This window comes from Oncorhynchus nerka, linkage group LG12 (genome assembly GCF_034236695.1).
Source record: "Oncorhynchus nerka isolate Pitt River linkage group LG12, Oner_Uvic_2.0, whole genome shotgun sequence".
In the NCBI taxonomy this organism is placed as follows: Eukaryota; Metazoa; Chordata; class Actinopteri; order Salmoniformes; family Salmonidae; genus Oncorhynchus; species Oncorhynchus nerka.
The window spans coordinates 71578053-71602634 of NC_088407.1; the positions used below are offsets into that span (position 1 = coordinate 71578053).

Below are 24582 nucleotides of genomic sequence, written 5' to 3' on the forward strand. Positions count from 1 at the left end.
CTCCCCCGAAGTGGGTGGGCCTATGCCCTATCAGGCCCACCCATGGCTGCGCCCCTAACCAGTCATGTGAAATTCATAGATTGGGGCCTAACTAATTAATTTCATTTGACTGATTTCCTTATATGAACTGTAACAGCATATTATTTGAAATTGTTGCAAGCTAGAGCTCCGACTTTCCGAACTGAAGATCACTGACGTCATGATTTGCGCTCGTATTTGACGGGGTTCCCAGTTGTCTTCTGCCGCGTTCAAAACAACTGGGAACTCGGAAAAATACTAGGTCAAGGCCCGAGTTACCGAGTTGGAATTCCGAGTTGGGGGCCGTCCAAATCGATTTTTCCCAGTCGGAGCTCATTTTTTTCCGAGTTCACATTTATGTTGAACGCACGGAAATCGGAGATTTTCGAGTTCTCGGTTGTTTTGAACGCGACATTGAAAGCACCACGTGAGATCGCGGTAATGAGCGATATAGCAGACATCGAACGAGACTTGCCTGACCGGTCATCCTATGCCCGGTGTGATTGCATAAACAGAAAAGATGGCCGCCTCCGTCCGTGAAAAGCAGGCAGGTCTGTCAATGGTTTAGTTTATTCATTCCTAATCAGCATAGGCTGTCGAATAAAATCGACTATTTTATCTGACCCTAGCTATCTACATGTTGGGGGAAAAAACGATCTGCCACGACGACCAACCAGTTCACGAGAAAAGCAATGCTAAGCTAACTTACTAGCTGGCTAATTAACTTTACAATAGTATTATAAAACAGCAAGAAGTCGGATGGCTAGCCTAAACGTACCTCTACTCTTGAATTCACTAGACACTGATGTGGCTGTCATGTCAAGAAACATGAATGCAACGCAGTGAATGTGTTGTCGCCGGACACACTGAAATACAACTAGACAGACTGCTATGTTCCCCCTCATTTCCCCTCATTAAAATGTGAACGGGTATCTAACAGTAGCAAGTTAACTATTTCACTCATCTAACGATTTCATAATTTCACTCAACATTGAGTGGCAGAAATGGTATAGCAAAGTCCCAGTTTACCCCAGACCTGTGCAATGTTTAGTGGGGCAAAATTGGTGGCTGGGGCGGCAGGTGGTCTAGAGTGGTTAGAGCGTTGGGCTAGTGACTGAAAGGTTGCAAGATCGAATCCCCTAGCTGAAAAGGTACAAATCTGTCGTTCTGCCCCTGGTCAAGGCAGTTAACTCACTGTTCCTAGGACGTCACTGACTTGCCTAGTTAAATAAAAGTAAAGTAAAATAAACTGTCCCATGGGTTCTTCCATGTCCCCAGCTGCCTTGAAGCGCATGCTGAATTTCAATGCTCCTCCTTTGAAAAACACTGCTGCTGAGCCAGTATGGAAGGTGCTGATCTACGACAGGTGTGGCCAGGACATCATCTCTCCTCTACTGGCAGTCAAGGAGCTACGGGACATGGGGATCACGTTGCACTTGTGAGTAGGCCTAACTCACAATTTGACATCACTGTTAATAATCTATTAGTCTACTTCACAAAAGGTACATTTAGAAAAAGCTAAAATCATGATATGCCAGACAAATAATTTATTAGGCTGTAAAGACATTGAACCTTTTTGTGTAACAACCCATCAACTGGGGAGTCTTTTGGTAATGAAGGAGCTGTGTAGTATATTTCAAAGGACAACAACAGTTTTGAGAAAAGGAATTTGTGTCAATACTGAATTGAGCAATTGCAAATAAGTCCACACACACACAGCTTTGACTTGGTGTCAATCAATAGAGGATACAGACATCTAGAAAGCTCTTCAATGTATTTTATCTTTCTCTATAGGTTGCTTCATTCAGACAGAGATCCCATCCCCGATGTGCCAGCCATCTATTTTGTGATGCCGACAGAGGAGAACATTGACCGGATATGCCAAGTAAACATCCCTCACTCAGAACTTCAACATGACATCGTCAGATATGTTTAAACGCTGGATAGGCCAGATGATAAGGATAAATGTCTTTGGCCACCGAGTCTATGAATTTGGTGGCTTTGCCCAGATAAAATGATTTGTTGTCCAAACGTAACATCCCAGACATGTAACATCCTACTAGTCAGTATATTGTTCCATTCCGTTGTTTTGTCTCTCTTTCGCAGGACCTTCGTAGCCAGCTGTATGAGTCTTACTATTTTAACTTCATCTCAGCCATATCCAGAAGTAAACTAGAGGATATTGCCAGTGCAGCTCTCTCAGCCAACGCTATCACACAGGTTACCAAGGTGAGTCTACAACACACTAGTTACCCCTCTGCCAGTCTGCATCTCAAATGGTACCCTATTCCCTATATGCTGCACTACTTTGTGCCTGTAGGGCTCTGGTGAAAAGCAGTGTACTATAAAGGGGGATAGTGTGCAATTTGGGACTCAGGCCCAGTCATTTTCTATAAATCACATCACAGGGTATTTGACAGCCTTTAAGAGTAAGGTCTTTGTTTTGCTTTTGTAGGTGTTCGATCAGTATTTGAACTTCATCACACTTGAAGATGATATGTTCGTCCTCGGCAATCAAAATAAAGAGTTCATCTCCTACCATGGTAAGTTCATTGGATTCAGAAACGGGCAAGATTTGATACTGTCAAAATGAAACTAAAGATAACTGTTTTTATTCACATATTACCTTCAGATCGTCTTCTTGATTAGCTGGCATGATTGTATTTGACTTCCTGTTTTCCTATTCCCTTTTGATTAGCAATTAACAAGCCTGACATCATGGACACAGAGATGGAGGCCATCATGGATACGATAGTAGACGGTCTCTTCTGCTTTTTTGTCACTCTGGGTGGGTCCTTCAACACAACGTTATCAATGTCACAATACTATTGAGACTCCTGAGAGAACATTGCTCTGGTATTTCAAAATATACTGTGAGATGCATTTACTCAGGTGGCTATACCATTTCTACCTGCTAGATGGCAGCATTACTACCATTTATTACTCACAAGAATCGAAGCAGTACCAAGATAATAGTTATTCTGAGCGAGGAAAGCTGTTTGAAAGTAAAGGGTTTTGTCTTTGACAAAACAATCCCACCTTGCAGTCTGTTAAAAGATTCTCAGTTTTATCCTAATGGGATTCAGCCACCACTAGACTCCAGCACATATAGAGAAGCTCTGCTAAACTCTTCAATGCTCTCTATTGGCAGCTAACAGATGTGTTTTGTTTTCTTAGGTACTGTCCCCATAATCCGCTGTCCAAGAGGGAATGCTGCGGAGATGGTCGCGGTGGTGAGCATCACCCTCCCTCATTTAAAACCATCTGAAGTTTCCTCACCTCAGCCGCTGTCAGGGGCGTAGTCTGTCTGAAAACTCTTTATATTACGTCTTGGCAGTGCAGAGAGGCCTGGGAGAGTAGTACCCATCCCCCGTGGGCACAGTGAAAGGGGAAATTAGTCATTTGAGGACCACCCCAAATCCAACCACCCCCAGAATCTCAGCATTTGCAGGTGGAATGTTGATGCAGTCTGTGGAAGCTGATCCTCCAGGGGCCTTAATGCATGGGTAGAGTGATTCTCCTCTAGTCACACAACACTGCTCTTTGTTCCATGTAGTGCTGTGTTGTGGTGGTGGTCTTAATGCAGGACTGTGTGCTTAGTCTTTATTTGGTTCAGAAGATATAAGGCCTCTTGCCTCGCTAGTTAAGAGACTAAAACATCTTAACCCAGTTTCTCTATTTCAGAAACTTGACAAGAAGCTTCGGGAGAATCTGCGAGACGCCAGAAACAGCCTGTTCACTGGGGACAACATGGCGGCCAGCCAGTTCAGGTGGTTCAGGGTGCTGTAGACTAGTAAACTGGGTATGAACCATAAAGAGAGCAGACTAGATGTAGACATTCATCCCATTGTGTACTTTACCATGGAAAGCCTACTCCATTCCATATGACAAACCTATACAATGGCTTCCCACACACACTGTTTCACCATATCTTTGTTTAACTCTGAGGTGGAAATGTGCCCTCCTGCTGTTCTCCTCTCCAGACCCACTGAACAGTTAGCTAGGCCTTCACTAAGTGGTGGATGAAGATTAAACAGTCATGCCTCCTCTGTGAAAATCTAAGCTGGATCCATTTCAAGTCTTTTGTGGTGGAGCATAGAGAGCCTAGTCAGTGGGGAACTCTGGGTACATATGTCATCCTCTGTTTCATCTCTGTCTGTCTCTCTCAGCTTCCAGAGACCCTTATTTGTACTTGCTGACCGCAACCTGGATCTTGCCACCCCCCTCCACCACACATGGACCTACCAGGCCCTCATCCACGACGTGCTGGTAAGACTGACAGGATACAGGGAGAGAGAAAGAGAGGAGCAGATCTGTTTGTCGTTCTCCCGCCACAGTGTTATGATGGACTTAACAGACACATCATACACTTTGACAAATCTAAGGGCTTACTAATGAGAAACCTCTACTCTACAGTCTGGACTCATTCCTGGTGAATTGTTGGGTGTATGGTATTTTACACTGAACTGGTCTGCTCAGTAGTGTGAATAGGGTATATACAGTACACCAAGGTGTGTGTGGTTTTTCAAGGTAGCAAACAGATTTAACTTGGAATGTTATTTCTGAGATACTGTAATTACTTTGTGTGTAAGATGAAGAGGAGGGTAAATGTTATGGTATGTGCTCAGTGCAATGACATGTGTCAGAGGTCATAAATATTAGTGAGGAACCATTTTCCACCATCCGTGCCTTAAAATGATTTGTGGTGTAGAGTGGACCAACCAGTCTCCTATCCAACCATTGGTTTTCAGCATTGCATGTCCTTTGTTTTAGCCTCGATATATGTATGACAACGGTTGTTATTTTGAAGGTAGGCTATGATGATGTTAGTAGATATAAATGTTTATTCCCAGAGGTATCTATGGATCAGTATGTTTTCTAATGTTTTGAGTAGAAATATGACCAGACTTCACATCCAATAGGATCTCTGCCAGCCAACAAACACAGAGTAACTAGTGTCTGTACCGGTGTCTGTTTATTTGTGTGTCCCCCAGGACTTCCACCTGAACAGGGTTAGTATGGATGAGTCTGTGTGGTCAGAATCCACTCCTGCCGGAGCCAGACCCAAGAAGAAGAACAAGAAGAGTTATGACCTCACATCAGCCGACATGTTCTGGCAGAAACACAAGGGCAGGTTTGTATTTGCTATGCAACATTTTTCCAGCAAAATTAAGGCAGTTACACATTTTTAAAAACATTACAATGCATTCACAACAGATTTCACAACATTAAGTGTGTGCCCTCCGGCCCCTTCTCTACTACCACATATCTACAACACAAAATCCACGTGTTCGTGTGTGTATGTTATTGTGTGTTTGTATGCATGTCTGTGCCTATGTTTGTGTTGCTTCACAGTCCCCGCTGTTCCATAAGGTGTGTTATCAGTTCATATTTTTTTCTAGATTTTTACTGCTTGCATGAGTTTCTTGATGTGGAATAGAGTTCCGTTTAGTTATGGCTCTATGTAGTACTGTGCACCTACCCATAGTCTGTCCTGGACTTGGGGACTGTGAAGAGACCTCTGGTCTTGTGGGGTATGCATGGGTGTCCGAGCTGTGTGCTGTGTGCCAGCATTCAACATGTCAATACCTCTCACAAATACAAGTAGGGCTGTCCTCCACTTTGAGCCAGGAGAGATTGACATATTAATATTAGCTCTCTGCACGTCCAAGGGCCAGCCGTCCTGCCCTGTTCTGAGCCAGTTGCAATTTTCCTAAGTCCCTCTTTGTGGCACCTGACCACACGACTAAACAGAAGTCCAGGTGCGACAAAACTAGGGCCTGTAGGACCTTCCTTGTTGAAAGTGCTGTTAAGAATGCAGAGTAGCTACTGTTATCCATATGTTTTGACCATGACAGTTTACAATCCAGGGTTACTCCAAGTAGTTTAGTGTCCTCAAATTGCTCAATTTCCACATTCATTATAAGATTTAGTTTGTCCCAAATACAATGTTTTTTTTTTAAATATTTAAGACAAATTTATTCCTGGGCCTCCCGGGTGGCGCAGTGGTTAAGGGCGCTGTACTGCAGCGCCAGCTGTGCCATCAGAGACTCTGGGTTCGCGCCCAGGCTCTGTCATAACCGGCAGCGACCGGGAGGTCCGTGGGGCGACGCACAATTGGCCTAGCGTCGCCCGGGTTAGGGAGGGGTTGGCCGGTAGGGATGTCCTTGTCTCATTGCGCACCAGCGACTCCTGTGGCGGGCCGGGCGCAGTGCGCGCTAACCAAGGTTGCCAGGTGCACGGTGTTTCCTCCGACACATTAGTGCGGCTGGCTTCCGGGTTGGATGCGCGCTGTGTTAAAGAAGCAGTGCGGCTTGGTTGGGTTGTGTATCGGAGGACACATGACTTTCAACCTTCGTCTCTCCCGAGCCTGTACAGGAGTTGTAGCGATGAGACAAGCAAGTAGCTACTAAAAACAATTGAATACCACGAAATTGGGGAGAAAACAGGGTAAAAAATAAAAATTATTAAAAATATAAAAAAAGACTAATTTATTCCTTGCCACCCATTCTGGAACTGACTGCAGCTCTTTGTTAAGTGTTGCAGTCATTACAGTTACTGATGTGTATAGTGTTGAGTCATCCACATAGATAGACACACTGGCTTTACTCAAAGCCAGTGGCATGTCGTTAGTAAAGATGGAAAAAAGTAAGGTGCCTAGACAGCTGCCCTGGGGAATTCCTGATTCTACCTGGATTATGTTTGAGAGGCTTCTATTAGAAAACACCCTCTGTTTTCTGTTAGACATGTAACTCTTTATCCACAATATAGCAGGGGGTGTAAAGCCATACAAGTTTTTCCAGCAACAGACTATGATTGATAATGTCAAAAGCTGCACTGAAGTCTAACAAAACAGCCCCCACAACCTTTTTATCATCAATTTCTCTCAGCCAATCATCAGTCATTTGTGTAAGTGCTGTGCTTGTTGAATGTCTTTCTACAAAAGCATGCTGAAAGTTTGTCCATTTATATTGTATATGGTCAAACACAATTTTTTCCAAAAGTTTACTAGGGTTGGTAAAAGGCTGATTGGTTGGCTATTTGAGCCAGTAAAGGGGGCTTTACTATGCTTAGGTAAGGGAATAACTTCCTTGCTTCCTTCCAGGCCTGAGGGCTCACTTTGTAGTAGGTTTAAATTGAAAGTATGGCAAATAGGAGTGGCAATATCATCCGCTATTATCCTCAGTCATTTTTTGTCCAAGTTGTCAGACCCAGGTGGCTTGTCATTGCTGATAGACATTTTTTCTTCCACGCTTACTTTACGGAATTCAAAATTACAATGCTTGTCTTTCATAATTTCGTCAGATATACTTGGATGTGTCGTATCAGCGTTTGTTGCTGGCATATCATGCCTAAATTTGTTAATCTTGCTAATGAAAAAATCATTAAAGTAGTTGGCAATATCAGTGGGTTTAGTGATAAATGAGCCATCTGATTCAATGAATGATGGAGCGGAGTTGGCCTTTTTGACCAAAATTTAATTTAAGATGCTCCAATGCTTTTTAGTATCATTCTTTGTTTCATAGTGTAGTTTGTTTTATTCAGTTTAGTCACATGATTTCTCAATTTACAGTACGTTTGCCAATTACTTGTACAGCCACTTATTTAGCCTAATCCTTCTCAACCATACAATTTTTCAATTCCTCATCAATCTATGGGGATTTAAGTTATTACAGCCATTTTCTTAATGTGTGCATGCTTATTAGTAACTGGGATAAGCCATTTCATGAATGTGTCAAGTGCAGCGTCTGGTTGCTCATCATTACACACCATGGACCAACAAATATTCTTTACATCAACAACATAGTAATCACTACAAAGCTTGTTGTATGACCTCTTATACACTATATTAGGCCCAGCTTTCTAGATATGGCTACAATATTGTGATCACTACATCCGATGGATACCTCTTTCAAACTAATTTCTGCAGATTTAGTAAAGATGTGATCAATACATGTTGATTATTTCAATCTTGTGCTGTTTAACTACCCTGGTAGGTTGATTGATAACCTGAACCAGGTTGCAGGCACTAGTTTCAGTTTGAAGCTTTCTTAGGAACTCGTGATCATTTACTGATTTAGAAGGTAGTCTGCAGGCGATGCTTTATAATTTGGTAGAAACAATCTATTTGGAGTGTTGCCATAGTGAAGTTATTCTTGCCTGAGAGGTCGTTTTGACTCTTCCAGCCCGTTCCCAGAGGTGGCTGAGTCTGTACAGGAGGAGTTAGACACATACCGAGCCCAAGAGGACGAGGTGAAACGCCTCAAGAGCATCATGGTAAGCGTGGCACACAGGTGGTTTTATAGAGTTGTTCAACGAAGTAGTCTCACTGAAAACATTAAGACGACACTCACACTTGCATATTCCCCACTAAAACAACTTTAATTTTCGTCTCCAGGGTTTGGAGGGTGAGGATGAGGGACCCATTAGTAGTATTAGTATGTCAGACAACACCGCAAAACTTACCTCAGCTGTCAGGTAAGCATCAATGTAGAATATACAGGATTTATCATTATTATTATTTATTCATAACGGCACCATTATTGACTTCTCTCAGTCCGTACCAAACTGTGTTTCCTCTAACAGCTCTCTGCCAGAACTTCTGGAGAAGAAGAGGCTGATTGACCTCCACACTAATGTAGCCACTGCCGTTCTGGATCACATTAAGGTCAGTGTTTAGCACGGTCTTGGCCAGACAGGGTGTTCTCTGTGTCTAGAGAGAGAGGGTTCTCTTTATGTCCACAGTGAACAGCGTCCCATTAACACTATTCTCAGATATTGTACACATATGGAAGACTGTTGTGCTGTGCTGTGCAATCGCAGTTCTACCATCTCATATAAAGTTACTACATCTGTCAAAGGGCTGCCTAAAAATCCTCTTGAACTAATCTACACCTTATGGGATGTATCCACAGAGCCGTAAACTAGACGTGTACTTTGAGTACGAGGAGAAGCTGATGAGCAAATCCACCCTGGAGGAGTCTTTACTGGACATAATCAGTGACCCTGACGGTAGATGTGCCTCTGTGCTTATCTTACCCTGACGGTAGATGTGCCACTGTGCTTATCTTACCCTGACGGTAGATGTGCCACTGTGCTTATCTTACTCTGACGGTAGATGTGCCACTGTGCTTATCTTACTCTGACGGTAGATGTGCCACTGTGCTTATCTTGGCCAGAAATGACATGCATCATGCATATGTGTGCTACTTTGTCAAGGGTTGGAAGTACCTGAGATGCCTGTTTTGAAGGTTTGGCCAACAGTTTTCCTCTTTGTAACAGCGGGAACACCGGAGGACAAGATGAGACTCTTTCTGATTTTCTACATCACAGCCCTGCAGCCCACTTCAGAGGTGAGGCCTGGGCCCCTTCTATCCCTACCCTTAACCTAACCCCTCCTATCCCTTACCCTAACGGTCTAAGCCTAAACTCTGTCCCTGTCAAAAACATACTAGACTCCCATCACACGTTCTGTCCCCATCAAATGCATGCCAAACTAGACTATCACAGGTCAGGGGAGGACCCACAGGATGCAGGACCCTCTGTTCGGGAACTCTATGCTGATCCACTGCAGTCATATCAGTATCATGTCCAATGGACCAAAACAACACACTAGCAACCTGAATGGAGACACTTTGTGGTTTCACTGTAGAAATCTTAACAAAAACACAATACACACTTTGAAAAACCTTGGACTTGGCTTGGATTTAATTATGTAGAACACCATTAAGCAAAACACCAATTCCCAACATTTTTCATATGCTTTTCTTCTGACAACATTCAAAATCTTTATTGTTCGATATGACTCATGTAGAGGCAGATTCTAGGAACATTGAAACCCTTTGAAGCCGCGGCCAAACATCATTACTCCAGAAATCCAATAATGCTAGCCTGTTCTGTTCTGGGCATCTCAAGGCCCTCTGTATAGAAGACCTTCCGGCTCTCCACAATGACTGGGGGTTCTACGTCCCGCCTGTTCTCTTCAGTGAGATTAGGGCTGATCTAAGATCAGTTGCTCACCCCTGTCCGTATAACCTTATTCATTATCACCTAAAAGACACAACTGATCCCAGAACAGCACTTCTACTCTGAGGCGCTTTGTTAATATGGGCCCAGGTTTCTGGCTGCGGCTGCAGGCTGGTATCAGTGTTAGGATCAGGCTGTCCTGGAGCATCATGTTGATCAATGGTCTCCCTAACAGCCCTTCTCCTCTGAGACACCATGCTGTTCCCTGGCCTGACAGCTGAAGTCAAGCAGGAAATCGTTTTCTACCACTAATGTCTGTGGTATTTCTCCTTTCGTCTCTGTCCCCATGAACCTGAACCCTCCCTGGGTAGATTATCACCATGGGATTACCCTCTCCGGTTCATCCGTCCACTCCTGCTCTTAAGGTTATTTGTTTTACCTGGCAGATGTGGTGTAACATGGTACATTAAACAGTCTCTGCCGTCATTCCATACTATAAAGATGATGCCACCACACACATCACACTTGGCCAAACACTGTTTATGAACAGTGGGTGTCGATCCCTTCGGGGTACTAGACCTTGAAAGCCTGCTCGATCACTTGTATGTTTTACCTTGCCGAAAACAGGCATTCTTTATGTTCTGTGATGTAGACTGATCTGGACCAATACAAGAAGGCTCTGCTAGACACAGGCTGTGACCTGTCCCCTGTCAACTACATCAAGCAGTGGAAGTAAGTTGGTCCATCAAAGTATGTTTCATACATACAGAACAAAACATAACAGTTAACCACATTTTGTTTTAGACAACAAGCTACTTATATATTGTCTCTTTTTTTTCAGGGCTTTCACTAAGATTGCTGCCACACCATCTAACTATGGGAACAGTGGTGTAAAACCTATGGGGTAAGAGAGAGAGAGAGTGTCCCTTTCCATAGACCACAGTTTTAATCATTATTTAACCAGATAAGTTATTGAGAACACATTTTTCTTTTACAATAACAACATAATCCATGCTAGTTCCATATTCCTAACCCCTGTGTTGACACTCTCCTAACCCCCGTGTTGACACTCTCCTAACCCCCGTGTTGACACGGTCTTCCTGTCTCTGTCTCACAGCCTCTTCTCTAGGGTGATGAACTCTGGCTCCCAGTTTGTCATGGAGGGGGTGAAGCACCTGGTGCTCAAACAGCATGTAAGTAGCTCTACACAGAGAGAGAAACATACACAAACACAGAGGGAGAAATATACACACACACACGCACACACAGAGGGAGAAATATACACACACGCACACACAGAGGGAGAAATATACACACACACACACACAGAGGGAGAAATATACACACACACACACACACAGAGGGAGAAATACACACACACACACAAACACAGAGGGAGAAATACACACACACACACAAACACAGAGGGAGAAATACACACACACACACAAACACAGAGGGAGAAATACACACACACACACAAACACAGAGGGAGAAATATACACACACACAAACACAGAGGGAGAAATATACACACACGCACACACAGAGGGAGAAATATACACACACACACACACACACACACACAAAGGGAGAAATATACACACACACACACAAAGGGAGAAATATACACACACGCACACACAGAGGGAGAAATATACACACACGCACACACAGAGGGAGAAATATACACACACACACACACAGAGGGAGAAATATACACACACACACACACACAGAGGGAGAAATACACACACACACACAAACACAGAGGGAGAAATACACACACACACACAAACACAGAGGGAGAAATATACACACACACAAACACAGAGGGAGAAATATACACACACGCACACACAGAGGAGAAATATACACACACACACACACACACACACACACAAAGGGAGAAATATACACACACACACACAAAGGAGAAATATACACACACGCACACACAGAGGAGAAATATACACACACACACACACACACACACACACACACACACACACACAAAGGGAGAAATATACACACACACACACAAAGGGAGAAATATACACACACACACACACACAAAGGGAGAAATATACACACACACACACACACAAAGGGAGAAATACACACAAACAACACACACACACACACACAAAGGGAGAAATACACACACACACACACAAAGGGAGAAATACACACACACACACACACACACACACACAAAGGGAGAAATACAAACACACACACACACACACAGAAACACACAGGATGAGTAGGAAGATACCGAATGTCTCCTAATCTTACTCCTGCTGAGGCTGGCTGGCTGAGAGGCTGGCTGGCTGAGAGGCTGGCTGGCTGAGAGGCTGGCTGGCTGAGAGGCTGGCTGGCTGAGAGGCTGGCTGGCTGAGAGGCTGGCTGGCTGAGAGGCTGGCTGGCTGAGAGACTGGCTGGCTGAGAGGCTGGCTGGCTGGCTGGCTGAGAGACTGGCTGGCTGAGAGACTAGCTTGCTGGCTGGCTGAGAGGCTGGCTGGCTGGCTGGCTGAGAGACTGGCTGGCTGGCTGGCTGAGAGACTGGCTGGCTGGCTGGCTGAGAGACTGGCTGGCTGGCTGGCTGAGAGACTGGCTGGCTGGCTGGCTGAGAGACTGGCTGGCTGAGAGGCTGGCTGGCTGGCTGGCTGAGAGACTGGCTGGCTGGCCGAGGGAGAGGCTGGCCAAGGAGGGCTCTCATTATGATACTGTCTGTATGTGTGTGTTTTTAAAGTGTCCAGATGTCAATTGGTTTTGATGGGAAGGTTTTTCCTGGAGACATGTATGATAATTATCTCACTTAGCTGCTATGTTAGTCAGTCTGTAATGAATGATATCATCCGGTGAGCAGAACAGAGTTTGAACGAGTTTCTCTTTCAGAACCTGCCCGTCACACGTATCCTGGACAACCTGATGGAGATGAAGTCCAACCCGGTGAGTCTCCTCTTTTATTCCCTCCTCTAGTTCTCTCTTCCCTCCTCCTCTGTTCCCTCTTTCTTGTGGATATTCCTCTATGTATTTGTGTTGCACTGTCACATTCTGGAGGGAAGCATGCTCATAATACAGTAGCAAAAAGATGGACAACCTGATTGGAGGCTCATGTATGCAGTCTGAGACCTCTCCAATCATGCCTCTATTCTGTTCAGATCACTTCTGACTGGATATGTGGAGAAACTATTCATCACTATTTGTGAAGAATTACTTTTTTAGATACTTAAGCTACTTTGCAAAATGGGGGAGGGAGGGAGAGAAGGGGTATTGTCTGATCTGAATGAGTTAAATGTGTCTCACAGGATCCATCCTGCTTGTACAGGAGCTGTGGTTACTAAGAGGAATTGGGTGACCTCTAAGCAATGGAAGGAATTGAGGGTTTCTAGAATTGAGTTTGGTGTACTGATGATATATGATCTGCAGGAGACAGATGACTACAGATACTTTGATCCCAAGATGCTGCGTGGCAGTGAGAGGTAAGACTCCATAAAGAAGTCCAAAGATAGCAGTTACTTAGCTAAGGCCTATACATTTTCTGTGTCTGCAAGATGTTTCTAACACTCCTGCCTTCCAACCAGCTCCATCCCAAGGAACAAGAACCCGTTTCAAGAGGTGAGTCCTGCCATGGTCAGCAGAAAGAGAGACACAAATAGAACCTCCATGTCCAGTAACTGCTGTGGCCCTGAGTACCCTGGACGGTCCTGGCCCTTAGCCTGGCCTGACTGTGTGAAGGGTAGAGCACTAATCTCATCTGTGTGTCCTGACCTGAATCTAGCAGCCTGATGTAGCATTACGGTCTCAAAATGAGACTTATCTCATCTGTGTGTCCTGACCTGAAACGGTCTCAAAATGAGACTTATCTCATCTGTGTGTCCTGACCTGAATCTAGCAGCCTGATGTAGCATTACGGTCTCAAAATGAGACTTATCTCATCTGTGTGTCCTGACCTGAATCTAGCAGCCTGATGTAGCATTACGGTCTCAAAATGAGACTTATCTCATCTGTGTGTCCTGACCTGAATCTAGCAGCCTGATGTAGCATTACGGTCTCAAAATGAGACTTATCTCATCTGTGTGTCCTGACCTGAATCTAGCAGCCTGATGTAGCATTACGGTCTCAAAATGAGACTTATCTCATCTGTGTGTCCTGACCTGAATCTAGCAGCCTGATGTAGCATTACGGTCTCAAAATGAGACTTATCTCATCTGTGTGTCCTGACCTGAATCTAGCAGCCTGATGTAGCATTACGGTCTCAAAATGAGACTTATCTCATCTGTGTGTCCTGACCTGAATCTAGCAGCCTGATGTAGCATTACGGTCTCAAAATGAGACTTATCTCATCTGTGTGTCCTGACCTGAATCTAGCAGCCTGATGTAGCATTACAGTCTCAAAATGAGACTAATCTCATCTGTGTGTCCTGACCTGAATCTAGCAGCCTGATGTAGCATTACGGTCTCAAAATGAGACTTTCTCTCCTATTTTAGGCTATTGTCTTCATGGTGGGAGGAGGGAACTACGTAGAATATCAAAACCTAGTGGACTACACAAAGGTAGCTTCTTATTACTCTAAATCGGTTTGTTTTTCAAGAACCTCTTCATATATCCAGTTGAGTTTTTATTGAACCATGTGTATTTTGTGGTACCCTTTTTTAGGCAAAGCCAGGGAAGAGGGTGCTGTACGGATGCAGTGAGCTCTTCAATGCAGGACAGTTCATCAAGCAGGTAGGAGGACCAACAGCCTTTTAAAAAATTCAATAATAATAATATTGCTAATTATGTATAATTGATCATTATCATTTGATAATATCATGATATTTATCAACAGTAATCATTAACAAGCCCAAAACATAATATGAAATTATGACACACATTGTGGGTTTGTGTTAAATAACCTAATCTGCTTAATTGATCTCAGATTTCTTGTTTTGACTATTTCTCCATGCTTATCTCCACAGCTGTCCTCACTCGGCCAAAAGTAAAAACAAGAAAATATATGAACATTTTATTTTCTTCAATTCCATTTCTCCTAAATACTCAAGACCTCCCGAATCATACTGTAGAATCATACCTCTAGGTTCTCTCTCTGATATTCCATGTATTTTATCATGTGTACTGTACTTACATTGTTTGTTTACCTAATTATCTTTACACTCTCAACAAATAAAGATTAACAGTCTTACTCAGCACTGCTGTGATGTCTAGTGTTTGTACCAGGGTTTTCCAACTTGTCCTTCACTGCTGTGATGTCTAGTGTTTGTACCAGGGTTTTCCAACTTGTCCTTCACTGCTGTGATGTCTAGTGTTTGTACCAGTGTTTTCCAACTTGTCCTTCACTGCTGTGATGTCTAGTGTTTGTACCAGGGTTTTCCAACTTGTCCTTCACTGCTGTGATGTCTAGTGTTTGTACCAGGGTTTTCCAACTTGTCCTTCACTGCTGTGATGTCTAGTGTTTGTACCAGGGTTTTCCAACTTGTCCTTCACTGCTGTGATGTCTAGTGTTTGTACCAGGGTTTTCCAACTTGTCCTTTGTTTCATCTTATTCTAGATCAGAACAGGGTGTTTTAGCAGAGACTTCAGGATTATTATTTTAAAAGTCTACATATAGCCCCGTTAGTCTGTTTCTGTTCCCCTTGGGCCATTTTGGAGCTGAACTCATCAACCAAGCAGGATCAAGGGATTAGGCTAATAATGTATGAAAGACACAGCCATGCCTGTTCTCTCAGCCACAGTCTATTGCTGTACACCTGCCTGCTGCTGGCTGGCTGGCCACATAGACATGGTGATCCTGTGGAGAGACAAGAGAACGCGACCATCCACCTGAGCGGTCTCTGGGACACCACTCACTTCACCTGTCTTTAATCAGAACAACACTGGGCTCTTCAGACGTGTGTGTGTGTGGTTGAAATGAGACCGCTGTGAAAGTTTGGATCTTAGCCTAGTGGCACTCAGATGACAAGGGTGCTGATGGAGGACACCATTATATCCCTTCCTAATGTAACTGTCTACAGTGTGTCAGCCAAGGAGGAGACTGCCATTGTTGATACTAGGTCATTATTCTAATGTTTACCTTGTCAAACTGCTATAGAGCTACACTGTTGATAATATAGAAAAGACAACTTTCACTAAATAAATACATGGTGAATCTTGAGTGTACTTGTATTCTGATATCATTGCGAGTTGTCTTCATGGATACGGTTTAATTGGGATGTATGTTATTTACATTTCCAGGGTGGCTCTCCAGGCTAGGTAATAGAGTGGTGATTTGTTAATGAAGTGTCTCTCTTTGAGGAAAACACAGGGCCACTGACACGGCCCGCTACCAAAGCCTATGGCCTCCTCTGTGGCCAACATGAGTTAAACATGTTAACCCTCACAATGCTGCCGTCCAAGACTATCCCTAACCACGTCCTCAGAGCATGCGCAGACCAGCTGGCTGGTGTGTTTATGGACATATTCAATCTCTCCCTATCCAAGTCTTCTGTACCCACTTGTTTCATGTTGTCCACCATTGTTCCTGTACCCAAGAAAGTGAAGGTAAATCAAATCCAATTTTATTTGTCACATACACATGGTTAGCAGATGTTAATGCGAGTGTAGCGAAATGCTTGTGCTTCTAGTTCCGACCATGCAGTAATAACCAACGAGTAATCTAGCTAACAATTCCAAAACTACTACCTTATACACATAAGTGTAAAGGGATAAAGAATATGTACATAAAGATATATGAATGAGTGATGGTACAGAGCGGCATAGGCAAGATACAGTAGATGGTATCGAGTACAGTATATACATATGAGATGAGTATGTAAACAAAGTGGCATAGTTTAAAGTGGCTAGTGATACATGTATTACATAAAGATGCAGTAGATGATATAGAGTACAGTATATACGTATACATATGAGATAAATAATGTAGGGTATGTAAACATATTAAGTAGCATTGTTTAAAGTGGCTAGTGATATATTTTACATCAATTCCCCTTATTAAAGTGGCTGGAGTTGAGTCAGTGTGTTGGCAGCAGCCACTCAATGTTAGTGGTGGCTGTTTAACAGTCTGATGGCCTTGAGATAGAAGCTGTTTTTCAGTCTCTCGGTCCCAGCTTTGATGCACCTGTACTGACCTCGCCTTCTGGACGATAGCGGGGTGAACAGGCAGTGGCTCAGGTGGTTGTTGTCCTTGATGATCTTTATGGCTTTCCTGTGACATCGGGTGGTGTAGGTGTCCTGGAGGGCAGGTAGTTTGCCCCTGGTGATGCGTTGTGCAGACCTCACTACCCTCTGGAGAGCCTTACGGTTGTGGGCGGAGCAGTTGCCGTACCAGGCGGTGATACAGCCCGACGGGATGCTCTCGATTGTGCATCTGTAGAAGTTTGTGAGTGCTTTTGGTGACCGGATGAATTTCTTCAGCCTCCTGAGGTTGAAGAGGCGCTGCTGCGCCTTCTTCACGATGCTGTCTGTGTGGGTGGACCAATTCAGTTTGTCTGTGATGTGTACGCCGATGAACTTAAAACTTACTACCCTCTCCACTACTGTTCCATCGATGTGGATAGGGGGGTGTTCCCTCTGCTGTTTCCTGAAGTCCACAATCATCTCCTTAGTTTTGTTGACGTTGAGTGTGAGGTTATTTTCCTGACACCACACTCCGAGGGCCCTCACCTCCTCCCTGTAGGCCGTCTCGTCGTTGTTGGTAATCAAGCCTACCACTGTTGTGTCGTCCGCAAACTTGATGATTGAGTTGGAGGCGTGCGTGGCCATGTAGTCGTGGGTGAACAGGGAGTACAGGAGAGGGCTCAGAACGCACCCTTGTGGGGCCCCAGTGTTGAGGATCAGCGGGGTGGAGATGTTGTTACCTACCCTCACCACCTGGGGGGCGGCCCGTCAGGAAGTCCAGTACCCAATTGCACAGGGCGGGGTCGAGACCCAGGGTCTCGAGCTTGATGACGAGTTTGGAGGGTACTATGGTGTTATGACTCGCCTTGTAGCACTTCTGTCATCATGAAGTGCTTTTGAGAGACGACGCAATCGCAATCACACTACCCTATCCCATCTGGACAAGAGGAATACCTATGTAAGAATGCTGTTCATTGTCTACAGTTCAGCATTTAACACCATAGTACCCTCCAAACTCGTCATTAAGCTCGAGACCCTGGGTCTCGACCTCGCCCTATGCAACTGGGTCCTGCACTTTCTGACTGGCTGCCCCCAGGTGGTGAAGGTAGGAAACAACATCTCCGCCCCACTGATCCTCAACACTGGGGCCCACAAGGGTGTGTTCTCAGCCCTCTTCTGTACTCCCATCGCTCATCCATATATTTATATGTACATATTCTTATTCATCCCTTACATTTGTGTGTATTAGGTAGTTGTGAATTTGTTAGATATTACTGCATTGTCGGAACTAGAAACACAAGCATTTCGCTTCACTCGCATTAACATCTGCTAACCATGTGTATGTGACCAAAACAATTAGATTAGATGTTTCAGATGACCTATATGGCCCTCTGATGTTTCTAATGCTAGTTATAGTTGCACTGTTTTAATAGTGGTTTTGTGTATTACTAGACAGAAGTTGATATGCTGACCCTCTTGTTAGGAGACAGGGTTGTGGTTAATTCCACAAATTAAATTCCTGTAAATTCCATTGAATTAAATTCTAATTCCAGGTCAGTCTTTGATTTCTGAGAATTCAATTCCTCTCAATTCCAATGTTCAGTAAATAACAATAATTAAATTCCCAATCAATATTATCCCAACCCAACAATTCCATAAATTCCTTCAGGCTGATAATGTCACTGTTCAGACAAACTAGCTATACTGGAAATGTAGAATACAGGTAGAAATGATTTAAAACAAATCCTGCAGTCAATTTTTTATAAGTGTATTAATTCCATCAACTGTGAAATGTACAATTTCAATTCCAATTTAGTTCCAGTTCAAACAGACGGAACTAAATGTAATTGAACCAAACCCTGTTAGTAGTTGTTCTAAAACCTTGAAAGAGGTTCAAGATCACTTCATAGATTGACAAGGAACCCAGATCTTATCAAGGAGTTCATCTGTGAATATGAAAACAGAACTACATTCACATATTATCAAATCAATCCCTCAGTAGACTACTGTTACCGTGTCTATCCATTATCCCAGCATTCTACTTGACAGACAATTGAATAAACGACAGAAAGAAAAACATCACATTCCACTAGAGAATGATGTGTTTTTATCCTGCAGAAGTCCGTCTACCTGGCTTGTAGAGTCTGGTTAGTGAATGATGACAAAACCCGGTTTGGAAGGATTCCTTCCTCCACAGGCTGGCAGAGAGTTGCAGGCACTTCATCCTAATGTAAAAGTGTGTGGATGTAGGTGTACGTGCCTGTCTGCAAGGTGGATGGCTTCCCGATCCTGCTCTTTGGGCTCATAAGCATCAACACACTGACAGCTATCAGTGTCAATCGTTACAACAAGGGATGCCAGCCTAGCCATGGCATGTGGTCTATGCTGTGACCCTGCCAAGGTTGCGGGCCAGGGGGTGTGGTCCAGGTTCTCATGGCAGTGCACCCTGGGTCAATGTCAGCCACTCTAAACCCCATTAGCTCCTGGTCAAGGCCTTAAGCTGTTCAGTGCTCCCGGAAGGCCGGTGGGCAGGTTGGCTTGATGGCACAGATCAGATGGGACTATTATTATTAGAGAGAATCAGATTAGAATCTCAGTTGTAGTCATTGTTTCTTGTGAAATCAGGATAGCTGCAGGATTGGGTACATACTACACACTGGTTAATGCTGTTGGATTCAAAGTACTAAGCCAATTTGGGTCGACTGATGGCCTGCTCTTTTAGCTATACACTGCTTTGATTTCATTTACATTTTAGTCCAATGCAGAGTTATATCTTCTCATCTTCAGAAGGTATTGGTTAGGTCAGTGTTTGTGGCTATTCATGTGTAGTGTGTATTATACCAACTCCTCTCCTAGGTGTCTGATCCTGTGTTCAGCCTTCCTGATGTTCTGGTCTCCCAACAAGTTCATCTCAATGTGGCCTCCTCTCCACAACATCCTGGCCAGACTGTTCGCTAAGTCAGCCAGCTTCTACAACCCCTTCATCTAGCTGGGCATGAGCTCCAAGTTCAGACACAACTTCAGGGCACTGTTCTGCACTCTCTCTCTGTGTGTGTGTGTGTCTGTTAACTCTCTCTCTGTGTGTGTCTGTTCTCTCTGTGTGTCTGTTCTCTCTCTCTCGGTGTGTGTTCTCTCTCTCTCTCTCTCTATCTCTCTCTGTGTGTCTGTTCTCTCTCTCTCTGTGTGTGTCTGTTCTCTCTGTGTGTCTGTTCTCTCTCTCTCGGTGTGTGTTCTCTCTCTCTCTCTCTCTCTCTCTCTCTCTCTATCTCTCTCTGTGTGTCTGTTCTCTCTCTCTCTGTGTGTGTCTGTTCTCTCTCTCTCTCTCTCTCTCTCTCTCTCTCTCTCGCTCTCTCGCGCAGCTCTGTCTCTCTCTCTCGCGCAGCTCTGTCTCTCTCTCGCACAGCTCTGTCTCAGGTTCTGCTGTTGTGCAGTGGTTGCATAGCCTTTCCTCTACAGGGAGCCAGGGTTTCCTGTGTCTACCCTTCTGAATGGCAAGGCTGTGCTCACTGAGCCTGGACTTTGTAAAGGTTTTTCTAAGGTTTTGATCAGTAACCATGGTCAAATATTTAGCCACTGTGTACTGTTGATTTACGGCCAGATAGCACTGCATTTTGCTTTGTGCTTGTGTTTCCCAATAAGCAATGTAGGTTTGTTTTGACTGTGTTGTAATTTGGTTTATTCTGATTGATTTGATGTTCTAGTCCTGAGGCTTCAGTGTGTTAGTAGAACAGGTTAGTGAACTAATCCCCAGGACCAGCTGGATGAGGGGACTCTTTTCTTTGTTCAGCTCTTGGCATTGCAGGGCTTGGTAATGATATGAGAGGGGTCACTGTATTTTAATTGCTTTTTTGAGTTTTTATTATTCGTGGATATTGGCCTAATTCTGCCCTGCATGCATTGTTTGTAGTTTTCCTCTGGACATGTAGGATAATCTTACAGAACTCTGCATGCAGGGTTTCAATGGGGTGTTTGTCCCATTGGATGAAATCTTGTTTTGCAAGTGGACCCCGCACCTCGCTGCCATAAAGTGCAATTGGTTCAATGACATATTCAATTAGTTTTAGCCAAATCTTAGTAGGTATTTCAATTTGAATTAGCTTTTTAATGGTGTAGAATGCCTTGCGTGCTTTCTCTCTCAGTTCATTTAATGCCTCATTAAGGTGTCCAGTTGAGCTTATTTTTAAACCTAAGTAATTGTAGTCTGTGCAGTACTCTATATATTTTGTACCAATTGAGAACTTTGGTCTAATTCCCTGAGATCTGGATCTTCTCTAGAAAATCATTATTTTAGTCTTTTTGGGGTTTACTGCCAGAGCCCAGGTCTGGCAGTACTGCTGTAGCAGGTCCAGGCTCTGCTGTAGGCCATGTGCTGTGGGTGACAGCAGGCATAGGTCATCTGCGAAGAGTAGGCATTTAACCTCTGAATTGTGGAGACTAACACCAGGGGCTGAGGATTTTTCTAGAATAGTGGCCAATTCGTTGATGTAAATATTGAAGAGTGCAGGGCTCAGATTGCAACCCTGGCGAAGGCCCCGCCCTGGTTAAAGAATTCAGTTATTTTCTTGCCAATTCTAATGCTGCACATATTGCCAGGATACATTTGATTGGATTATGTCATATGTTTTACCTCCTACACCACTTTCAATAACTTCGTAGAACAGTCCTGTATGCCAAATTAGAATCAAATGCTTTTTGGAAGTCGATAAAACAAGCAAATATTTTGGTATCATTTTGGTGGACATTTTCAAATTTTCCTAGAAGTTGTTTGTTTATGGACTCTCTCTCTGTCTGTTCTCTCTCTGTCTGTCTCTCTCTATCTCTCTCTTTGAGTCTGTCTCTCTGTCTGTCTCTCTCTCTCTCTCTGTCTGTCTGTCTCTCTCTCTGTCTCTCTCTCTCTCTGTCTCTCTCTCTCTATGTCTGTCTCTCTCTCTCTCTGTCTGTCTCTCTGTCTGTCTCTCTCTCTGTCTGTCTCTCTCTCTCTGTCTGTCTCTCTCTCTCTCTGTCTGTCTCTCTGTCTGTCTCTCTCTCTCTCTGTCTCTCTCTCTCTATGTCTGTCTCTCTCTCTCTCTGTCTGTCTCTCTGTCTCTCTCTATCTGTGTCTCTCTGTCTCTCATCCTACTTACTGAGCTACAGTGTAGCTCAGCTTTACTGTTAACAATTCACCTCCCCAGCTCTCTGATGGCCGATACACATGTAGTTTTTACTCAGAGTACAGCAACCACAGAAAAACTTAAATCAAGAGCAGACCAAGGTTTCAGCCTCACCTAAATTGTTTGGAATCACTGATATTTAATTGCAGGATTTACAGTATGTGGCGGCACTATCTATTTAGGGTCTGAATTAAATCATATCTGTTGTCTAAATAGTATATAATGCTAAATATCCATTGTTTAGTTGGAATGGAATGTTTGTTTCCTGTATATTTGACTGTGATATGTGGTTGTCTCACCTAGCTGTCTTAAGATGAATGCACTAACTAATTATCTCTGGATAGGAGCATCAGCTAAATGGCTAAAATGTCAAATGTAGTTCTTTGTTACGTTTGACTGTGTAAAACCAAGCAGTATTACTTATTTCTCTGAGTGAGGCGGATATTGTCTCTCTGAAATGAAACCATTTAGTGATAGATGTATTTGTTTAAAATCTAACATTGAACAACCTCATGCCATGATTAGATTGTAGTTTTCTTCACTATCTCTTTCTACATTTCTTTCAACAATAAAAAGCAAATTTACCAACAATTCTGAAAATTGATAAATAGATTTTTGGAATAAAACCTCACATAGACATAGGTAACATAACTAAATGACTGTGAAAGTCGAACGGCAATAAATATAAATGAAAGTTTTAAAGTCATGGTAAGTAGGATTACTGAGAGTGTACTGTACTGTACTGTACTGTGGGACATAAACAAACAAGAAAATGCACATCCAGAGGTGATGCTCCTAGTGGCAGGTGATTTTAACGCAGGAAAGGTGAAATCCTTTAAGTCACACATTTCTACCAGCATGTCATCTGGCCAACTAGAGGCGACAAAACACTGGATCACCTTTACTCCACACACAGAGACTCATACAAGGCTCTCCTTGTAAAACCATAACTCTATTTTTTATTTTTATTGAACCTTTATTCAACTAGACAAGTCAGTTAAGAACAAATTCTTATTTACAATGATGGCCTACCAAAACGCAAAAGGCCTCCTGTGGGGATGGGGGCTGGGATTAAAAATATAAAAAATGTCATTAAAATATAGGACAAAACACACATCACGACAAGAGAGACTACACTACATAGAGACAACACAACACTACATAAAGAGAGACCTAAGACGGTAACATAGCATGGCAGCAACACAACATGACAACGTGGTAGCAGCACAAAACATGGTACAAACATTATTGGGCACAGACAACAGCACAAAGATAAAGAAGGTAGAGACAACAACACATCACGCAAAGCAGCCACAACTGTCAGTAAGTGTGTCCATGATTGAGTCTTTGAATGAAGAGATTGAGATAAAACTGTCCAGTTTGAGTGTTTTCTGCAGCTTGTTCCAGTCGCTAGCTGCAGTAAACTGAAAAGACGAGCAACCCAGGAATGCGTGTGCTCTGGGGACCGTTAACAGAATGTGACTGGCAGAATGGGTGTTGTATGGAGGATGAGGGCTGCAGTAGATATCTCAGATAGTGGGGAGTGAGGCCTAAGAGGGTTTTATATATAAGCATCAACCAGTGGGTTGAACAGGGATGGCCAGTTTACAGACGAGTATAGAGTGCAGTGATGAGTGGCAAATCTGATGACCGAATGGTAAAGAACATCTAGCTGCTCGAGAGGACCCTTACCTGCTGATCTATAAATGATGTCTTCGTAATCTGAATCAGGGTTAGTTTGGCAGCAGGGCTGAAGAGGAGCACATCCTCCTGATACCTGCTACTAAGCTATAGGGAATTGTTTTAAGAAGAATCACTTAGCTATTTGATCTTGAATTTTAAAACCCTTTGATTTGGGTCCAGTGTAGTTCTGTGTAGCTCAGCAGATATTCCCCCAAAATATAAAAAATAATTTGATTCTGAAGTGTCTGCTACAGTATATCTGAGAGATTTAAAAAATATCAGGAAATGTGCTATTAATTCTGTATTTAACCCCATATTTTTGGCATTCAACAGTCTCCATACATACATCCACAATTTTTTTCAACTGGTACCAGGGGACTTACAAGTCTTGTACATGTTCGTGAGAGTCTCACCTTTATACAGAGGGGTTATATGAGTGTGTAGGCAAAACGGTTTGGACGCTACAGACGATTTTGTGAGAAGACCGATTTTTGGGATGTCTCATGGTCTGACAAACATCGCTTTAGCTCTGCCACCTTTCACCACAGATGAGAAAGTGTGATTTAGGCGGATGCGGTGGATTGAGACAAATCCAATGCAAAAACAAAATCGGATATCTCTAGTTTAAACTGACAGATTTTT

The 24582-nt window shown here is 43.5% G+C and overlaps 1 protein-coding gene across 3 annotated transcripts; it reads left to right on the plus strand.

Annotated features, from left to right (window-relative positions):
• The first annotated feature begins 58 nt into the window (after nucleotides 1-58).
• Nucleotides 59-15180, plus strand: LOC115138688 (sec1 family domain-containing protein 1-like). 3 transcript variants are annotated; one of them, XM_065025779.1, is made up of 24 exons: nucleotides 63-569; nucleotides 1297-1456; nucleotides 1813-1903; nucleotides 2125-2247; nucleotides 2474-2561; nucleotides 2717-2806; nucleotides 3196-3251; nucleotides 3703-3788; nucleotides 4188-4287; nucleotides 5013-5152; nucleotides 8205-8295; nucleotides 8417-8496; nucleotides 8605-8686; nucleotides 8934-9030; nucleotides 9301-9371; nucleotides 10637-10716; nucleotides 10826-10888; nucleotides 11102-11177; nucleotides 12886-12939; nucleotides 13420-13472; nucleotides 13575-13608; nucleotides 14482-14547; nucleotides 14651-14719; nucleotides 14953-15180. In XM_065025779.1, the coding sequence occupies exons 1-24, from the start codon at nucleotides 539-541 to the stop codon at nucleotides 14974-14976; spliced, it is 1905 nt and encodes a 634-aa protein (XP_064881851.1). In that variant the 5' UTR covers nucleotides 63-538; the 3' UTR covers nucleotides 14977-15180. The 3 variants fall into 3 exon arrangements, with proteins under 3 accessions (XP_064881853.1, XP_064881852.1, XP_064881851.1); XM_065025780.1 differs by lacking the exons at nucleotides 8934-9030; nucleotides 9301-9371 and having other exon boundaries at nucleotides 61-569; XM_065025781.1 differs by lacking the exons at nucleotides 13420-13472; nucleotides 13575-13608; nucleotides 14482-14547; nucleotides 14651-14719; nucleotides 14953-15180 and adding an exon at nucleotides 13299-13398 and having other exon boundaries at nucleotides 59-569.
• Nucleotides 15181-24582: the final 9402 nt, after the last annotated feature.

Coding starts and splice junctions, on each gene's coding strand:
- LOC115138688 (XM_065025779.1), top strand. CDS start 539: ATGGCCGCCTCCGTCCGTGAAAAGCAGGCAG. Junction 1,457..1,812: donor ATGGGGATCACGTTGCACTT/GTGAGTAGGCCT, acceptor CTTTCTCTATAG/GTTGCTTCATTCAGACAGAG. Junction 8,296..8,416: donor AACGCCTCAAGAGCATCATG/GTAAGCGTGGCA, acceptor TTTCGTCTCCAG/GGTTTGGAGGGTGAGGATGA.